This window comes from Falco biarmicus, chromosome 7 (assembly GCF_023638135.1).
Source record: "Falco biarmicus isolate bFalBia1 chromosome 7, bFalBia1.pri, whole genome shotgun sequence".
Taxonomy (NCBI): domain Eukaryota; kingdom Metazoa; phylum Chordata; class Aves; order Falconiformes; family Falconidae; genus Falco; species Falco biarmicus.
The window spans coordinates 40,507,862-40,528,797 of NC_079294.1; the positions used below are offsets into that span (position 1 = coordinate 40,507,862).

At 40.5% G+C, this 20,936-nt stretch overlaps 1 protein-coding gene across 5 annotated transcripts; it reads left to right on the forward strand.

Annotated features, from left to right (window-relative positions):
* Positions 1-289: 289 nt before the first annotated feature.
* Positions 290-20,835, forward strand: PSMA3 (proteasome 20S subunit alpha 3). Of its 5 annotated transcripts, XR_008822983.1 has the most exons (13): positions 290-410; positions 1,686-1,768; positions 2,910-3,033; positions 3,839-3,940; positions 4,077-4,150; positions 4,746-4,818; positions 5,770-5,835; positions 8,788-8,834; positions 11,113-11,180; positions 11,321-11,385; positions 11,908-11,999; positions 18,170-18,286; positions 19,068-20,835. XR_008822983.1 is itself a non-coding variant. In XM_056346080.1 (12 exons), exons 1-11 carry the CDS (start codon positions 390-392, stop codon positions 11,950-11,952), a joined length of 768 nt encoding a protein of 255 aa, XP_056202055.1. In that variant the 5' UTR covers positions 290-389; the 3' UTR covers positions 11,953-11,999; positions 19,068-20,835. The 5 variants fall into 5 exon arrangements, 4 of the variants coding, with proteins under 4 accessions (XP_056202055.1, XP_056202053.1, XP_056202052.1 ...); XM_056346080.1 differs by lacking the exon at positions 18,170-18,286; XM_056346078.1 differs by lacking the exons at positions 18,170-18,286; positions 19,068-20,835 and adding an exon at positions 12,737-12,880.
* The last annotated feature ends 101 nt before the right edge of the window (positions 20,836-20,936 follow it).

The following is a 20,936-nucleotide window of genomic DNA, read 5'->3' on the forward strand; positions in this document are numbered from 1 at the left end:
GTGACCGGAAGTGGAGGGGGCTGAGGCGGTTGAACCGCCCAGCGGCCGTAGAACCGTAAGCGGGGGAAAAAACCATCCTGGCTCAGCGTGGGGCTCGCCCCCGGCCACTGGGAGTAGGAATCCCACGCTCTCCCTGCTCAGCTGGCCGGGCGCTCTCCTCACAGCCCTTTCCCCCTCCCCACCCGAGATGCCACGCCGATGCCAGCGCCGCGCCCCCAGCTGTGGCCCCGCCTGCAGCGCCCAGGGTTGCTCTGCGCTCTGGGCTAGCGCTGGTTGGCCCGTGTGGGAGCCAATGGCAGCGCGTGTTGTTGGGCTGCCCGCTCGGGGGCGGCGGGGCGGCGGTGGTAGGCGGGGTGCTCCGTCGGGCTGTGGCTGAGCGCGCCGCTACCATGAGCTCCATCGGCACCGGGGTGAGTGCCGCCGGGCCGAGCGCTGGGCCCTGGCGGCAGCGCGGCCACCCCGCCCGGCCCAGCGCCGCCGCGGGGGTCCGCTTTGTGCAGGTGGCGAGACGGGGGGCGACCGGCCCGGGGCGAGCAGCCGCCGCTTGCGCTTGTCCTCGTCAGGGAGCGCAGCCGCCGTGGGGCCCGGCGGGGCGCGGGCGGCCTGTTAGCTCGCCTGCCTCGCCGCCGCGGGGCCCGGGCTGTAGCCGGTGCTGAGTCACTGAGGCCCTTTAGGCGGGGGAAGCCAAAGGCGGGGCGCGGAGCGGACGCCAGGGGCCCGGGGGGCGGCGGGGGCTGGGGCGGGATCCCGGGGCGGCCCCCGGGCGGGGCCGGCTGTGGCTGTGACGCTGCGAGAGCGGCCCGACCGGGGCGGGGACCAGGTCTACCCTGTCGTGGGTTGGGACGGGGACCGGGTCTCCTCTGCCGCGGGTTCGGGCGGCGTGGGGGTGTAGCCGGCCCGGGTGGATCTGCCGCCGCTGCAGCGGCCCCAGGGCGAGCCTGTGCTCCGGGCGCGGGGAGGCAGCTGTGGCTCGGCCGGGGCTGCCGCGGGGCGGGGGGGCGCTTGGTTCTGTGCTCGGGGTCACGGCACAGGTCTCGCCCAGGGCTTCCCGGACTGGCGAGGGGCTGGCGGAGCCGCCTTGGGGGCCCTAGGGCCGGCTGTCACCTAGGGCCGGCCGCCTGCGAGAGCAGCTGCAGAGCGGCGGCCTCCAGCCGCCTTCCCCTGCGGCTGTGGGCTGCTTTAGCGTGAATAAAGTGGGGCTGCGTGTTTGGGCTCGGCCGAGGGTCCTTTAGCAGGAGTTCACGGAGCTCCTGCGCTCTCTGGGCTTTGGTCCCGACCCACGGCTCTGCACGGTGGTCGGCTCGCTCCCTGCTTGCCGAGCACCGTACGAGTGAGCATTTAAATTTTTTTCATGTTAATAAATATAAAATAAATTTAAAAGGCGCGCAGAAGGTTCCCATAGGTTTTGGGTGTTGCATAACGTACAGTGATTTCAGACCTGTGCAACGCCTGGATTGACAAGATTTGAAGCGTGGGTATATCCAGCAGTGATGCAAGGACTTCTGGTAGCTGTTAAGTGTTTGCTTGCTGTTTTTCCTGCGTCGTATGTTAGGGGGCAGCCTGCTTCTGGTACTTCATTGCCATCGATGGCATGCGGGTGACAGGCTTGCATTTTTAACAAAGAGACTTCTGAAAATAACTGGCATGTAATGACTTTTTCCTGACTGGTGTGTTTTCTTCTTCAGTATGACCTGTCAGCTTCCACGTTTTCTCCAGATGGCAGAGTGTTTCAAGTTGAATATGCTATGAAAGCTGTGGAAAACAGTAGGTAAGGTACAAATATCTGCATCGCTGTCTGTTTGCTGGCTTCTTTTAAGGCGGTATACTTGAACTAGACAAGCATGATCAGCATTGCAGATAAAATGATGTTGTTAAAATTAGTTCTGAGCAACAGTGTCCCCAGGTTCATTTTAGTAGGCTTCTGATTAGGCATAAAAGCAGTATAATCACTCCTGCTGTTTAGAAATTACTTTTGCTTGCTAGAAACAGGTACGTTGTAGGGAATGCACAGGAAAGCAATGAACGACCTCATGTGTGTTAAGGGCAATAAAATCTTTACGCTTTGGGGCAAAACCTGAGGTTAGGTCTTATCACTATATGTAAGCTGCTTCGCTGTTACGATAGTAGAGCTGCTGGATCAGTATCTAAAAGCCCATTTTGTGGCTGTGAATTGAGGCACTGAAAGACTGACACACTCGGAGCTTTGTAAATTTATAACAGCTTCATATGTATTTCTTGAGAAACTTGAGAACATCCCAAGATCTGCTAAAGCTACATGAGCTTCCCTGCGAGTATCTGTCCTCCCTCAAGTATATGCAAAGGAATGCTGGAAAGTGCCAGTCCCAACTGTGCTTTAGCAGTAGCAAGACATGGATCGATTAGCAAGGCATGGAATGGATCACCCAAGTGTCTGATCATAGCCACAGGCTGCCAAATAAGGATTAGTGAAAAATTTTGTGTAAGCCATGTTTGGTAGTTTGTGCCCAATGATGCACTTTTTGAGGGATAGAGAAAGAGTTGTTACTTCTTCTAGACAACGGTGAATTTATCAAAAGAAGAGGTTAAACGGTCCATGGTTTTCATACTAGTGTTGTTCAGCTCAGTGATGGGGCAGCAGGTGTGCCATAGCGCCAATGCCACTGCTAATTGTAGTCTGTTTGGAACTGTTTGCGTAGGGACTTTTGGTAGCTCCCTCCTCCTTTGTTTAAGAAAACGTTTGTAGGCTCAGTGATCTTTAGTGGTTCCCTTCCCCCCGCTTCCCACTCACGCCCTTGTCTTCAGTGCTAAAGTGGAGTTGTAACAAATCTACTTCTAGGGAAATCATGTCATTGCTTATTTTGTTAATTCTCTGTTATGTATTTTACACTACAGTTCTGTGTGAGAAACTTAAAATTTATCTTGTCTTTTAGTACAGCAATTGGGATAAGATGCAAAGATGGTGTGGTCTTTGGAGTAGAAAAACTAGTTCTGTCCAAGCTTTATGAAGAAGGTTCCAATAAACGTCTCTTTAATGTCGATCGACATGTTGGAATGGTAAGTGCTGTTTAGTTTTTCCTAAATTGAAAGGTAGTCCCCTCAAAAGTACAAGTCTACGAATCAGAGAATCAGTACTAGGAAGATTAAGAAAGCAGTATTAATGTTTGTGTGTACAGAATCAGAAATGCCTGTTTACTGTTTTCTGTAATTTATTCTTGATTGAAGACATATATAAATAAAACTCAAATTTAAAATGGAAGATACACGTATTTTGAGGCAGTTTCTGATTTTTTTAAATGCTTTTCAGCGTTCTAGTTATGTAATTGTAATGTAACTTGAATGTAAATACAAAATGCAAGTGTAAAGTGGTACTTTACTATGCAGTTAACAGGTAAGGTGTGTTAAGGGGAAAACATGCTGCATACAAGATTCTCTTCTCAGCAGTGTGGGAGTTGGCTGCATTCTTTAAAGGCTGATTACTGGCTAATCCATAATGGTGATGTTAGGATGATACCAAGCAGAGGTCACTGTGTGACAGAAATGCCCGAAACCATCTGTTGAATATGTATTATGTCAAGTATTGTTTGGGTCAGTTGTGGCAAATCATAAGACACTATTTAACATGAAGGTAACTTTGGTTATTGACTTTCCCAGAGAAAAAAAAATAATTCAGTACTAGTATAATCATATTGACATGTTTTGAGCTTGCTAGCAGATGGATGGTTTGATTGAATTCACTTGTAGTAGTACGTAGAATTAAGTAAAGATCTTGGTGAAGTCACATAATTAGACTTTTGCCTATTAATTTTATTAAGTTATTGTAAGATATGTTTGGCCTAGCTGATGACAGTTATCATTTCAGGCAGTAGCAGGTCTGTTGGCAGATGCTCGTTCTTTGGCAGACATTGCTAGAGAAGAGGCTTCTAACTTTAGATCTAACTATGGCTACGATATTCCACTGAAGGTAAGAAATTGGTGCAGTTCAGTCATTTTTTTTGGCTTTCTTAGTGCTGATGCAGAGAACTAAATTTTATTACTTGAAGTTTACTTATTTCTGTAAATAAGGGTTTCCAATGTTTGGTGTGTTTTTTTCCACGTAGCATCTTGCAGACAGAGTGGCTATGTATGTGCATGCATACACGCTGTACAGTGCTGTCAGACCTTTTGGTTGCAGGTAAGTCTTTCGAACATACACTATTAGTCAGTATCTTTTGTTTCACAATTGCTTGGAACTACCTAGGTTGTCTGAGGTCTTTTTTTTTTAAACTTGGAATTAGTAACCTACAATTCATCTCGTAAACAGATTCTCTTCCCCTTTATTTTTGTGTGTGTAATACCTTAGGTGAAGAACTCAGATTTGCTAACAGTATGCCCAGCTTCTACACAGATTGCCGCTTTGTCCCTGAATTTTAAAGTTGAAGAGTTGATGCTGTTAAGTCTGTGACAGTGATGAAAGCAGAACTGTCCTCTGTAATCATCCTGCTTGCTCTTGATACCTGAAGAGTAGGTTACAACTACTATGCAGTTCTAGTACAAAGGGACTAATAAACTGAGGTCTCGTGTCTGGTTACAGATAAGTAAAATGTTTCTGGCAATGTGCAGGTGCTTGGCTGTCATGATAACACTAAACTGTTCAGACGGGTTGCTTAACAGAATGTAGTAGGGCAGGAGTTTTGCTGCAGGAAGAATGTAGGAAACCTGAGCTGTAGTCTCTAATTCTGTGCACATTGGTAGAAGGAAGTGTTTCTAATTGCACTTTTTTCTTGCAGTTTCATGTTGGGGTCCTATGATGATGATGATGGTGCACAACTGTACATGATTGATCCATCAGGAGTTTCATACGTGAGTGTGCCAAAAATACTTTGATCTTGGCTGAAGTTGCCCTTTTAAAAGTTCCTAGTTAGGAAAATAGTGTGTGTTATTCCAAAAGAGCTATTAATTTTTTTCTTTTTGCCTGGGAAGATCTCTGGTGAATCACTGTGTAAAACAGAGGTGGTTTTTGTTAATTTGCATATTCTTGTAAAGTGTATTTCTTGGGAGTACAGTCTCTGCAAAGCTGGTTTTAAAGCTTGTCTCAGAAATTTGGGAGTTCATTCCACCTGGCTATAGCCAATGAAAAGGCCAATGCGCTGCCCCAAAAGGGTGGCAAGTACTGTATGATACCCGGGTTGCTGCTAGACAAGAGAGGGCTGTTACATTGACACTGGCTGCTAACAGCAACTCAAATCAAAATAGATACTTTTGTTAATCATTGTTAGTTCTGCCTCTTCAGCTGCATATTACACGCAGTGATACACGCTCATCCCGTTTAATTAATTTTTTTTTTAATTTTTCTTTCAATATATCCAATACCATAGCTGTTAAAGTGCTTAATTTTTATGTGTTTACACTTCAATATATTTTCATGGTGGGTAGGTTTCGTGGTTTTGTTTTGGGATTGTTTTTTGTATCCAGTAGAACTTCTCTAATTCTAGTTTGCTCTTCCATTTACTGTAATACCAATAAAAAAAATTATCTACTGCAACGAATTGAGCAGATACATTTCTGTACAGGAACTACTGAGCACTTCTCTTTTCTATCAACAGTGGTAATACTTAATCAAGTAATTGGGTTCTATTCAACAATTTGGGAATGTGCCCCAATAGAAAATAATGCCAAGGTTTACTGTGTATTAGCCTCTCACTATATGAGTAAAGCTGGGGTTTCCTATGCTAAGTGACAGTAAGAACCATAGAGAGTTTAGTATTTAATTACATTTGCATAATTCTTGGGTTTGTGGTTTTTTTCTTCTAGGGTTATTGGGGATGTGCCATTGGTAAAGCCAGGCAGGCTGCAAAAACGGAGATAGAAAAACTTCAGGTATGATGTTACGGTTTTGTTGTGCTGTTTCAAGACAAGTATTCCTAGCTTATGTTACCTTTTTGAATGCCTAAAATATATAAAATACAGAAGAAGAAGACAGAGTATTTCTTTGTACGTTCTAGGAGATGTTTTAGCCTCTGTAATAGCAGTATTTCTCAAGTCTTGCTCATGAGCAATGGGTAGGCTGTAGGGAGCATGCGTGTTTCAAACCATAAACATACACTCCCATGCGTGCCAGTGAGCAAAATAATTGAGTGAATATGAAAGTGTAACTAAGTTTTTAATTCTGAATGAAAACCTTAGGGCAGCATGGTACATAGTGGTGTATCTTTTTTTTTTTTCTAAAACCTCTTTTCATGTCTGATCAAAAGGACTTCAGTGCTGTGAACACTAGGAAGAGTACAGCTCTAGAGCACACCAAAAAGGGCTGTTTCTGTTCAGCATTACCTGCTTGCACAGTACTGTAATACGTCAAGTGTTAGAAGGAGGTTTTGAGAGAGCACACCAGGAAATTGTTTTGTAGCCTTCTGAAGGAGCATGCGAAAAGGTATTGAAGTGTGCCTTAAGCTGATTTAGAATTACGTTTGAATCCTAAAAGATTTGTCTTCCTCTTGTGTTTTAATATCTGACATTCTTGGAACTGGAGACAATATAGGACAGAATTCTGCTCCTGGTCTGTCTCATGTCATTCTTATTTGATACCCTGCTAGTATCTTATTTATGGGTTTTGTTTGCAAAAGTACACCACAGCTGTTTATGGAAAGGTTCAGAGTTCATACGGTAGTTAATTTTTCAAGAATAATCTGTTAGTGGTGCTGTAGCATCGTAACTGAAAAATTAGGATGTTCCTAGACTTGATTCATTCAGTCTTGAATCTGGTCAGATGCTTGAATACCAAATTAAAAGAAAGAAGCTTATAAGATTATCTGATCTTGATGCTGTAATTGTGGCATCTAGGAAATCACAATTTCAGTTTCCATGTGTGTCAGATAACATATAACCTACCTCCAAAACCTCGTTTTCATGCAGTGCTGGGATTTTCAAAACCTTCTATTCCATTGACTGATTTTTGTAGAGCTAGTAAGAGTGTGTATTGCTTGAACTTTACAGTAAAGCCTGTAAAATTTAGTGTATGGGAACAGTAGTGTGCCATATGGCCTAAGTGCATTTATTTATTTAATGGTTTGTTTGCAGGATCTCTTCAGTAATGCATATGATCTTGTCACAGCAATGTAGAGCAAGTCCAGTCTTGCACACCAGTGCTTTTTGTTAAGCCATAGCCTGGGCAGGTTTCCAGGTCAGAGTTAATTTTGACAAGATTAATTTGTCAAAACTGAAATGGGAAAAAAAAAAAGTACAAAAGCTTTTGTGTGGGGTGGTACTGCCTACAGTAGCCTGTCAATTAACATCTCTTCCCGTGGAAGAGATGACTACAGGTTGAAAGTAAGAGGCAAGCAAGTAGTCAAAACTTTAAACCCGCCTTACAGGTACGGCAGAGTACATAGTGTATCCGGGAGGGGACACAGTACACGAAACCCTCATGTAGCTGAGGTGCAAGCAGAAAACACTGCATTGATCACACTGGTTGTATCTTATGTGAATGTCTGGTATCTTCAGCTGTGGGAAAACCCGTGGTCATGTGGAGAGTCGTTGAATCTCTTGGTCTCTTCTGCAGTGCTTCTCATGCAGCTCCAATGCTACATACAACTTTTTGATATATGGACATGACTGTAATTAACTCTTGTGATAAACTGTTACAGTGTTTACTCTTACTGTCTGCAGAATTAATGTACCTGGGGTGGGAAAAGAATAATGGCAAAAAATTAATTTACTTCAATTTTCTCTTGTAAATACATGTGAATAGTAGCAGAGTTTTGGGTTTTCCTATTTGACTACTGACTTTATATGCATCAATACACATAGTAATTTGTTTGTGTGACACAGGTTGTATCTGTAGACAGCAGCCAGTATAGATAGTGTCACGAATATAAGGGCTGGGGCAATGGGTCTCTGTTTAGGAAACTTCTTGGGATGGGTCTGTGATGGCATCTTTGTCTAAGCAGGCATAGGCATTCCTTCTCTGGCCCATTGCTTATGTGGGGCTGTGTTTCACCCCAGAAAGTGCCATGGCACTCAGCGTGAACAAAAGGCAGTTGTGAACTTAATTCCTTCAACAGTGTCTCAAAACTAACTTTGATACTACAGTTTTGAAAACACTTGAAAAATTGAAGAGATGGTAAACTGCATTAATGAAATACAGTAGAATATATTACTACTTCATAGTCCAGAAGGGTTGACTGGCAAGACATTTGACTTCCAAACATAAATTTATTATGTCATGGAAGCTGGCACAGGACTTAGTTTTAGCTGTGAAACTGTCAAAAAGACTGTGATTGTCAGTGAGAAGATATAAAATGGCATGTGTACAGCTACATCTGGTTGTTAACGCTGGAACAGTATTGTCCTCTAAGGGCGTTGCTTAAAAGTCAAAATCACTTGCATAAAATGTTGATAAGACCAAAACTATTACTATACTGTGTAGAAAGAATGTGAATATTATGTGAAAATATAGTGCCTCCCGTATATCGTACCTCTGGTTATTTTATGTCAGTTGATGATAAAGCATTTAAGAACACGTCAAGCTTTTACGATGCTAAGGTTATCTGTTCAGTTCCCAAGTTTCCAGCTGATGAGCGTTTTAAACTGGGGAAGTTTCCAAGTAACAGTTTTTTCATAGAATTTTTCAATGGTAAAGTTCTTCACTGCAAGAGTGACTTTCGTGTAGCAGGTTGAAAGACATGTTGTAGAGAATAAATTTGTTTCTAGTCTTAACTTTTTCTCACTTTCATCGCCACTGAACAGTAAGCTCATTAGGCATGGGAGCATCCACATGCTCTGGCCTTGTGGAAGACAGCACAGTCCCTTAAGCTGTGTATTTTTTGTCTGCAGATGAAGGAAATGACCTGCCGTGATGTTGTTAAAGAGGTTGCAAAAATGTAAGTCTCCAACCTGTTTTCCAACTTGACTGTGGTAAACTTGCTATGGTTTCAGACTGAAGCTATTCCTTGTAGTGTAACAGGTTTAATTTCTGCTAGATGAGTGCTCATGCTGACTCTAGTATCTTCTGCTATTAGTATTTTTTCTCCTTTTGTGACATGGGATATGCTACTTGTTACTGAAAAATGCCAAAGGATGTGAAAAAATAAGCCTTTTGGTCTCTTCTGCTACTTTTTATAGGTGCAGCTTGTAGCACCAATGGATTAAAGGTTAAACTGTCTGAATATAGTAACTGTTTTAAAAATACATAAACCAGGTGACAGATGGGGGGGAAACTCCTTGGTGTCCTGATTCTGAAGTAAGAGTTCTACACTTTGTAGAGCTGTACCGTGTGTACAGATTGAACAGTGAACTGATGCTTCAGACATTAAGCAGCAGTCCAGAAATGAAGATGAGGTCTTTGACACAGCCTTCCAATTTGCCTACAAAAAGACTCAAGTGCTTAGGAGAAAAGCAAAGTGTAACTCCTTGCTTAAAGATGCTTATATGGTATAGCTGGTCTCATTTAAACAATAAAGCTTGATACCACATGAAAAGACTGGAAATACTCAATTTGCTATTCACTGATGCAATTTAGGACAACGTGTCAGTGATACAATTGCCTGTAGTCACTAATACTACCCCACAAACTTTTGTGAGGATAGTGTACTTACAGGGTAAAAAAGGTACCATTCAGTAAGCCATGTACTAGTGAGGGGGAAAAAAAGATACCAGGAAGAGAGATGACTTTCCGCTAGGTAGAGCATGAGTGAGCCAGTAGTAAACTATTTGGAAAAGACTTTGTGAATTAGTATGACTTCAAACAAATACAAGTGTCCTTTCAGGTCTCTAACCACTTCATTTTAATGCATATGTTCTGTGCTTGTCACAAATTTAATAATCTGCAGCTGCAAAACTGTAACCTCCAGCATTTTATAGTTATTACTTGGGAGGTTATAAAGAACTGATAAATATGCTTCTCTCATTGGTGTTGCAGCATGTGAGTTTATTTCAGAGTTTGTGTCTGAGGTTGTCATGGCAGCAGCTAGAGGAAATAATTGGTGGGATCTCTGTTCTTAAAACCTAGCAAGGACCTCAAAGCAATTCTAAAAGGCCACAAATAAGGCATGGGTTTTCAAATAACGAAAAGGCTTGTGTTCTTTAATTCTGCCTCAGCTCAAAACTTAATAGCAGCTCTAGATATAGTTCTGTTTTGAACTCCTTAGTAGCATTTAGCAAGATAGCAAAGACTTCAATAATTTTGTTAACCCTAAAGTACTAGCCAGAGTCCAGAGTAATGACTTCTTCAAAAGCTTATAATAGTACACTTTGTTGGAAAGGGCTTATAACCAGCTGAACGCCTAAGAAAGGCCTTATATAAGCCTTATTATCTTAGGCAATGATTAGTAAGTCCAGTCTAACAGCGACAGAAGGTTGTCAGAACAACATAACCATATAGGGATGTTTCCCTGGACAAGAGTGTTAACTGTCTTCTTTATATATTCACAATACTTTTATCAAAATTTAATTGGAACTACTTAACTGTGGTGCTGAAGGTATTCTTCCTTCCTTCATAAACTCCAAGCTTTCTAAGTTGGCTAGAAATAGGTAGTATTTTTCAGCTTTTGAGTTGTTAATGCTTTCTGAAGCAAACTAAGGAATACAGCCTTCTCAATAAGTGAAGTCACTTATTGAAGTTATTTTAAGTTCTACTGTTGTTCTGAGTGTATGTCTCAATTCAGCATTGTTACAGTTGTTTAGATGTTCTGCCACTGAGGACTGAATACTATGATGCAGTCAAATCAGTATTGCTCTTATGGTGTCACATTTTTATCCCACAGACTAAGGAGTGATTTCCTAGTCTGGATGGTGCTGTGCATGCTGTAATACTGCTTGTAGCTTAAATTCTGGTTACTATCATGTTTGCTGTGAGCATTATATGTATTATAGCTAAGCAGAAGGCAGGCAGTGATGACATAGCCTTGGCTGTTCAGTACTTGAATCTTAATGTTTGTTCTGATTAGGATAAATCAAACATCTCAATCTGTATCTTAGCTGGAATCATTTAATATATTGTTATGCTAGTGATTAAACCTATAAAAGTCTCCGGTGGCTTTTGTGTGCATGGGCAGGGAAGGGGGAGAGCCTCTGTTAACCATAAGAATACTTCAACAGAAGAAAGTATATTTAGCCTAATGATCAATCTGTTCTAATCTGTACTTTATCTGTTCCTTCCAGAATCTACATAGTTCACGATGAAGTAAAGGATAAAGCTTTTGAGCTGGAACTCAGCTGGGTTGGAGAAAGTAATGCATTTCTGTAATTCTTATAAATATACAGAAAATCTTTTAACTCTTAATTAAAAGTAAAACATTGCTTCTTAAATTCACTCAATGTCACAGTCTTTGTGTGACTTCTACTTAAGATGTGTTCTTTTTATTGGCAGTAACTAATGGAAAACATGAAATTGTTCCCAAAGACATCAGGGAAGAAGCAGAAAAATATGCCAAGGTAAGATTTGACTTCGGTGTCATCTCAGTGCTTCACTTGACAAGTCTAGAGTAGAGGAACTAACTGAAGGTTAGGCCTCTACTGTTGTGATGACTGAAAAATGTATAATTACAACACATTACTTCAGTGTTAGCTGAGGTTATTCTGAAGAGAGAATAGTGAAGTTTACAGTGTAATCCAAGGGTAGTTCTTTGTAATTCAGCAGGCTTGCACAGGTGGCGTGTTTCCCCTTCAAAAGTAAACTTACTAACTCTTCAGCAGTGGTGTAGTGAATAGGAGACAGTAAGTCATTTGCCTAGTAAAGATAATCAGCTGGAGAAAGTTAGACTTTTGGAATTTAACAGCTTTGCTTTTGCTGTAAAATTACTGATGGTGCTCAGTACTACCTCCTAAAGATATGAACTAGCTTTGAATACAAGGCTTTGGACAGAGAGAGGATTGTGAAGCTACAACAAAACTCACTTTGCTTATTATAGGCTGAATTATAAAACAACTTTTTAATTAAACTTTTCTTTAAAACAGGAATCTTTGAAAGAGGAAGATGAATCAGATGATGACAATATGTAGCACATTGTTACTTCCAGACAAGTTCAACTTTTCTTAACTTACAACAGGTTTGTTTGTAATGTATTAAGCATGGGATGTTATTATACTTGTTGGAAAAAACAGAGCAACCAACTTGCACTAATAAATCTCCCATTTTACTGTCTGTTAGCTTTTATTTCAAAAGAGTATAGGCCAGCATCATCAAGAAGCAGCTGCACTCTGTATCAGAACAGACATGAAGTTGTTACCAGGCTGGTGTTGCTTCCTCTGCCTACAGCACTCTGAGCCGCACTAGGCACAGAAAAACAATTGGCTTAGAAATTTGACAAGTCTCTTGTTTATGTTGCATAGTTTAATATTAAAAACTAGTACTTGGTTATTCCTTGATTAACCAGTATCATGATTTGTAGTTCACTCAGTCACAGTCTGTGATTGCTTCTGGCAGAAGACATGAGAACATACCTAACTGTAAAACAGCTGGTTACAGGGTAAAGTGATGTGCACAGCCGATATAAGAAGTCCTTTTCCTGAGCTTCTACTTGTTATCTGAAGTATCAAGTCTAGACTTATTTGAAGAGTAGGAGAAATTAAAAACTAACTCAATTTTAAATATTGCTTATGTTGAGTTCTAAAGCTGGGAGATCTATTAAGCAGTGTAACTGGAATTAATGCTCGAAGAGCTAAACTGTTTGTAAACAGTTTCATTCAGCTGTAGCTTAAATCACTTCTGAATCAGCTTTATCAATTGTTGCTCTTTCCACCAATTGAAAAAAAGCTTTCCTGCTTTTTTTTCTTTACTTCCTAGGAAAAAAAGACTGTCTATTCTAGTCACTTCAGTGTGTTGAAAGACAAGGTAACACACTGTTCTGTTCACCACCTTTAAACTCAGTTAAAACTGAAGTCTTGTTTCATATGCAGTTAAAATTCTAATGGTCATCTTAATCTACAATGTGTACTTTTCTAATGAATCAAACTCCTCAGCTTTAGCACTACACCCTAATGATCACCAGCCCTTAAAACAAAAGCTTTCCCTTACAGGTTTATTTTTATACAGGGTTTTTTTCCATTTGAAAAAAATACCTGGCATTCTGTAGTCTCCTTTCTAATGGGTTAAAGGCTATACTTCATTTTTGTGACAAGAGGAAGTCAGAGAGAGATAGGTCTGCCTTCATATTTGGTGACTGTCTCCAGGCTTAAGCCTTAGCTGGAGTCAGGCTACCTGAACTTTTGCCTCTCCAGCTGAGCAGAGTTTTCAAAGGCTGCTGGAACTCCTTGATCAGGTCTGCTTGAGCTAACATTAATCATGACCATGACAGATAAATAGTCCTTCACTATTTCCTTCTGAAGCAATAGTGTAGCTGTTACACTGAGTCAGCCTTTAGTTCTGTGTTGCATTTCTCCAAACTGAATTTACTACTGCAGCTCACTGCTGATTCAGCTGTTTGGTTCATTAGCAAGTGCCAGTCAGGAAACTAATGACCACTCTAAAGCTTTAGCTGCGGGTTGATCTTCCACTCACTGTATATGACAGCAGACAGACTACTTTATTCTCTTCACTTTGTCTTTATTCTATACCTAAAATGTTGCTGACAAACTGCTAAATGGAAATCAAAAGCCATCCTCATGTGTGGCTAACACGCATCCATCTAGTCCTTTCAGTGACAGCCACCCAGTAAGTGTAACAACAGTTACACAAGTTCAGGTTTCAAGGTTAAGTGAGAAGAGCAAGATCTGTTGTGTATGTTTACAAGATAAAGTAGAAGGAAGATGTTCTAAAGTATGTGCAGAGATAGAGGTAGGAACAAAGCCACATATTTGTTGAGTCAGTATTTCTAAATAGCTATTCATGAGAGAACAAGGCCATCTAAAAAGCTCCTTTGAGGAAGCATGCTCTTTATTTTTTTTTTTGCTTGTTTTGGAAAGGTACATGGGAAGTCCAATGCAAAACAATTTAAGAGTCTGGATAATACATACAAAGTACTGCACAGCAGTCTTGCCTGTCACAACAACATTTAGTTAAAACAATAACAAGGTGATTATTGCTGTCAGGTTCTTTTCCAAATTAAATCACTAAGTTATCAGACTATAGGCTCGATGTGTTTATGAGAATGGATCTTTATATATGGTTAAGAAAAAACCCTATTACTTCCAGTTCCAGTGACTGTAGATGGGGAAAGAGGAAAAAAGTGAGCATTAGAAGGCAGGGGAAAAAAATTGCATTTATTTAGGAAGGGGGGGTCAAGGAGGAATAAAGCAGCAAAATTTCAATACTGAAATAGCTTAACTTTAGAAACAGAAAGCTAGTAGGCTTCTGCTTGATCTGGAATTAAGTGTTGCTACCTCTTAACAATAAGGCCCAGGGAACATTAGAATAGAGCTCTAGTCCAGAAGGACAGCAAAAATACTACTGCAAACTCTTCATTACAGCTGGTTTTATACCCTTAACCTAGCTGCAGTTCAAACTGGGGTAACTAATGAAACAACTACATTGCATTTAACCACTTACTAATTTGAAGCTGGTTACTTTACTTAATGCTTAATTATGCAGTTGTGCAGTAGCCATCATAATGTTTCACTAATTTAGTCCACAGCTGATAGGCTAAATTCCAACTTTAATGAATCTTGCTACCAAGAATTAGTATTTGATTTGTTGCTGTGTCAAACAGTGGAAGTTGAGCAGGGAAAGAAGTCTTCCAAAAAGAAGGAAGTGGCTATTCATGGCAACATAGACCACACAGACTTAAAAATGCAGTGGGACAGCATGGTATCATTAAACCCCAATTAAATGTTGAAGACCATGAGTGGGGTTTTTTTTCTATATACATACAGCTTTGTGGGGCAAATCCCTTGGTGAAAGCTAAGCTCCAGAAGGGATCAAGCTAGACCCGAGATTATTTAAGTGAGAACTACATGTTACAGAACAAAATAAAATAGTATTAAATCTCAACAACAAAAAACCCCAACCAAACTTACTTGTAGCAGAGGCTGTTTTAAGTAAAGGACTAGGGAAAGAAAAGCATCTAGCTGTACTGTAGATACTCCCTTACCCTCCAGGCTTCAACAATATCTAGGGGGAAGAGTTTGATTTAAGCCCAGAGAAAACTGATCAGGTAGCTAAAACAAAGATTTGAAAGCTTCTACCAGTCACATTTCCTGTAGCTTTAGCTCTGGAACATGTCTGGAGAAGGTATGTCTGCTCAGTTTGTGAGGCAGAAGCTCTGGAAGAGCTATTCCTTGAGGCAAAGGATATCATACACACCTACTTAAATCTTACTACTTTTGAGTAAGCTCACTCTGTGAGCAGCAAGATTCATATGCCAAGAGACTAAGGCAGTCCAGCTGGCTGACTATTCAGAGCTGCTTGCAACACATGCAAGCCTAATGTGATAGACCTCACAGCAGCAGTCTGACTGACCTCTGCGGGCTCCCAGAACCAGCCTTCAGCAACAGAGGCAGCATGCTTTCCTACAGAAGCAGGGCTTGGATCCCCTTCCCTAAAATTAAAATTAGCTTTTATAATCGGCTTGAAAATGGTCAATTATAACTTCATTGTATCAGTACAGTGTGAAAGTGTATTGCAGAGCTAACAAGTGGGCAGGGTAAAATTTTCTGAACTGGAGATTTGAGCAAGAGGCGATTCTTAACAGCCTCATTTTGATAATTTCTGCCCAAAGCACTAGGAAGTTTCAGTTCTAAAGATATTAGAAAAGCATAATTAGCCCATACCAAAGTAGCACTTCTTGCTTTGGGCTCTGTAAGTAACCTACTTAGTCCAGACTCTGCCCATTTATGGGAATACATAATAGAGTAGAAAGTCAAATACCCACTTGGAATGCATAACTGTAGTTCTTGCCATTCTGAAACACTTTTAGCTTAAGAGTTTTAATGGTATATTCTGTTGCTTAAGACCCAAAGCACAGGCTTTAACAGAACACTAGAAAGTAAAGACTGTGTAGACCAACTGATCTCTTAAAGTCATCCCTCCACCAAGGAATATTTTAGAAGGATGGATCCAACAATGACACAAGAGTAGGCTGTACAGTAAGATGCTTCCTTTCCCTTTAAGTCCTATACATCCACTGACTGTTACTCAGCACCTGATCACTACCGCGATATTAAATAAGACTGGGTATGTCACATTCCCCGTTACAAATAGCCAGCAAGTCCACATACAGAAACCTAATTCTCTTGAACAAAGAAGTGGACTATGGTGAACTGCAGGTGACAAAAAGAAAAAAAAAAGGCTCAGTATTTAGTTTACTTACATACACCCTCATGGCTGTACCAGGACAGATTTTAGAATATACAACTGGACTTAGTTCAAAAATCAAGTTTAGGCTATTGCATGAGGATAATCAATTTCCATTGTTTGTACTACCTTTACATGGCCATAAAAATTACTGGTTTGGATAATACCTTCATTACAACTGCTAATGAGATTATGGTAAGATTGAGCTGTTAGAAGCTCAAGAACAGCAGCTCATAGAAGTAACCCATATGTAAAATTTCCTGTGTGACAGATATCCATAAGGGTATCTCCAAAAGAAATACTGCTAGTCTGCATTTGCTGCCTTCTCTCAGAAAGGAAATGTTTCAAACTATTTGTCTTATGCAGATCTGAAGTATGCTAAGCATCAGGTCATTTGTTACTTCCTTCTCATCACCAAAAATGGCTTGGTGGCCTGAGGTTTAAAAGCCCCACATGCTGAATGAATGACTGTCTATACAGATGCAGTACTGCTTGGGATGCTATCTGGCTACATAGTCCAAGTCATCCTTAAGAAAGGAGGTTTGGAATAACTACATAGGCTGTTTTGCAAGTCTCTTCCTTAAGATAAAACTGTAACCATAGAAGGGAACGCAGAATAGTGAATTCAACAATGCATCTTAAGCATTTACCAACTGGAAGATAATCATGACCTTAAAATAAAGTGCATAGTTTCAGGATTGAGGAGAAAAATTATATTGGTTGTCATGACGATTTTCAGACTATAATAGCACCAAAAATACGGTACAGAGACTGTTCTCTCCCCCTCGTTTTCTTTCTTCAGTTGCGTATGCCTATAGGACAAGGACTCACTTTTCCTCCACCCACCAGTTTTTCAAGTTACATGCAGCAAGGAAGTTACTTAAGAATTTAGAGCTATTTTGAGACACCAACTGCTTGTAACCTTCCATCATAGAAGATCTCGCTACCTATTACATCTAATCATACAGATTTGCAGAAAATATGTGGTAGAAGAGGTAAAAGCGTAGCCTTCCTAGAATGTATTTACTGGACAAACAGTATTTGAGAACATGGGAATTAGAACCAAGTTCAAACCAAGTCCCCTATTTCCAGATAGACTCAGCAACCGCCATGCAGTGCTTTTTCACTTTCAGTACACTGCTATTAAAGGACTTGAGAACAGGTTTCTAAAAACACTGTTCTTACAAATTGCTATGCCAATCAAAAATGGACAACTAGAATAAAGCAGGCAGCAGCATCACCACATAGTTTAGAGTCAAAATGCATATATAATCAGATACACAAAAGCTGATATCCCCTTAAGTCCGCCCTAAAGTTAGGTGTCATTTGGTATACGTATTGCCTGCATATCCAAAATACATTCATTAAGATTCCAGTTTCAGGAGATTAATAGTAGGTTCAATTACAATAAATTCACCCAGAAGATACATTCCAAATGCACACAGTCCCAAAACCCACCCAAATGGTGCCTAAGTTTTTGGAAGTGAAGCTTATTTTGTTTGCAGAGCTGTTAGAAAAGCAGGAAATCTGCTAATTTCATTTTTATGGGGGGAAGGATGGAGACCTATTACATTAGACTACATTAACAGGTGTCAAGAGCAGCAAAGGAAGTGCCAAATGATTTTAACACAGTGCTTACCTAAAGCTCAATTTCAAGTTCTTAATTCTAGGTATTTTCACAGTCTACAAAGCACACCATTTGAGAGGCTCTTTTTTTCCCCCCCCAGTGCTCTTCTATATACCTCAGGAATGGAAATAAATATGAAATCCTGTTTTAGGAGGCAGAATCAAAATGTAGCGTAAATCAACTTACAGGAAATAGGTTAACAAGCAACTGCTTCCCCCAGCCAAATACTTGTTTTTCTGCTCATACCAGTTTGTCACACTGTGCTGCTCGCAAGGAGGAGATCACTCCAACACTAATGAAAGATCTTTCATTGATCCAGAATAATTAAACTCTCCAAAAGGACATGTATTTTGTTCTTTCAGAGTTCTGGATGTCATATAACACAGCTCATTTCAGTGATTCTGTTGACAGCTGTATGGTGTAACTAATGGGGTGACAGACTGCACAGAAGCACTGCAGGGGAAAGCATATCCCTGAAGGTACAAATGAGTCAGCAGTACAGTCTTGCAATTAATTCACAGGTTAAGTGTGCATTACACAGCGTTGATTGTCAGCTAACTTCATTGCCACCCCTAACAATATCCTCCAAACAATATAAAAAAAGGCGGTTAAGTAGGAAAAAAATTAAAATTGAATCACTGGCCAAACTGTAGAATCTCATTAACAGCAGCTGCTTATAGCTAAAAAATTTAAAAGGCTGATGGCATAAATATTTTTTTAAAAGAATCAATACTGACCAGCTGCAGTCTCATTAGCTGAGGTTGAAAAGTTAACCCTAAGTGATGAAAGTAATTTGGACAAGCAAAAGCCCTAGAAGGCCACATAACCACTGCCTTAACTAGCTTGCTTTTACTAAGCACCCATGCCTTGCAGATGAAGCACTCTGCTGCATACGTACTATTGGTGGCATGCGTGTTGCTTTCTGGAGACTAGTTACAAGGGAAGACTACATCTGTAGTCCTGATTCAGTTGGGCCATGTTGCTCTACAGCCTGCATCTGTAACAACCTGTTACTTTAACCAACAGCTTATCAGTGCTGACAAGCATGAGTGACACCAGTGCTGGCAGGTGGACAGTGTTCAAGGACTCACCATCACTATTAGAACCCTATTTATCTCTACAAGTATGGAAAGATGTATTCTAGTAAAAATCGAAACTGAGCAAGCCACTACCAGTGTCTTGAAAAAGACTGTATACGAGAATATTGCTCTTAAAGGCTTTATTTTCTTCTTGTACTTTTTAACATGGCTATGTTTGCAGCAAGAAGTCTTACTGGGGAGGAAGGTGCCTTCCAAGCTAGCAACAGGCAGCATGAATGAGGAAGAAAGATATTTCAGATTTGCCATCACGGATCACTCAAAAATACTTGCGAAAAACAAGAAAACCCTGAATCTACTAACACAGGTATTGAGAAATTAATCCAACCACAGTTAGTTCTCCTTGCCAAAGTAGAAACAGCTTATTTCAGCTCTGCAATATCAGCAGCGATCAATGTCTTGGATAAGGATAACATTAGCAGCCTATTCATTATATATTTACTCCCAGTCTGTTATCACAACAGGCTGAAGAAGTGACCATGCCGTTACTCTAAAGTAGATACCAGAAGTTAAATATTTAAGGAGGCATATCTTCTATTTCAGAAGCTTAACTTATTCAGAAGACTGCAGTAAGATTCTTCAAATACAACATGCAACCCCATTTAAATGTTAAAACTTTAAAGACTTTTTCTCCTGTTAAGTTTTCATGGCAATGAAATACGTAATTGCCACTCCCAAACCCCCCACAGGTTTTGCATTCAGGCTTTACCCTGTAGGTTTGATTTAGATGGGAGGTTACTCAAGCAGTAGTATTTACAAACAAGATTTGACTCTGTTGGGAAGAATACAAACTATTTAGGGATGCAGATGGAAGCTTAAATGTTTTCAGCTTAAGTTTATTTCAGGAACACTAAAACCCTATTTGCTCTAGATGGGCGACTGACTATATTTACACAGAAAACACTCCCCGAATCCTGTAGAAAAATCGTATCTTCTCACCTTGAAAGATCCGAACTGCCACAGATAAAATGTTTACATCAGTAATAATGTCTACAGCTCAGAAGTCAGGGAAAAAGCTGCATGCTGTAGGGATAAATTTTGAAGCCAGTTAAAAAGTACAGATAGTTTTAAGAATTAAACGTTTACAATACTGGAATGGCTGATGGACTAACATAGCCAGTATGCATACATGCACAGGGGACATGTCTAGTACTAGTCTTGTGCCTGTCAAAAGTTACATGTAAAGCCTGAAACAGAAGGTTTGATTATTCATGACACATAGATCTAATCCTTCCCCTTTACTGCTGCTGGCATTCAGAGACAAGCTGTTACTTTGAAAAACATGTAAGGATGCTCTCCTTCAGCAGTCGCATGAAGTAACGTTACTAATACCTAGAACAGTAACTAAATTCTCATTTGACTTCAAGCACCTCCTTCCCAGTTTTGAAGGACAGACCGATCACTTGATTGCAGATGAGAACAACCAGAGTCCTTTGCCACCTCCAAATTAAAGCTGCCGTACAAATCTTCAGCTTGCACTATTTTCTGCGACACTGCACAGCTTCCGCAGTGTAATTGTAATAGCCTCCTTATTGTCACCAATGTGAAGTGGTAGTCCATAGAAATAATACAAGAAATTAAGTGGATTTGTAATTAAATTCCGTATCTTGCACCCCTTTACTAGGCAAAAGTAGTTAGACACCTATAGTCAAACAATTTAACAGCACATGACAAACATGCAAAAACTGGCTTTAGAATCCAATCTCAAGTAAATGCTGGCAACAGGCACCCTTCTTCCACAGTTGCTAAATTAGGTAACATTAACATTTGATACAAAAACATTAGCTATCATAATAGAAAAGTGCATTCCAGAAAGAATAAAAATAGTCTCTCGCAACACAGTTCTTATGCTGGCCAAACATAAGATTACCAAATTGGTCTTAAAAAAAAAAACAACAAACGAACATTTTATGTCTGGAATTAGAAGATTGCATGATACATGCCAAAACACCCACACACAGCTAACAGGCCAGGGTGAAAACAGCAGTTACATCAGTGGAGAACTAGAACCTCTTCTCTTGGTGCTAAGCTG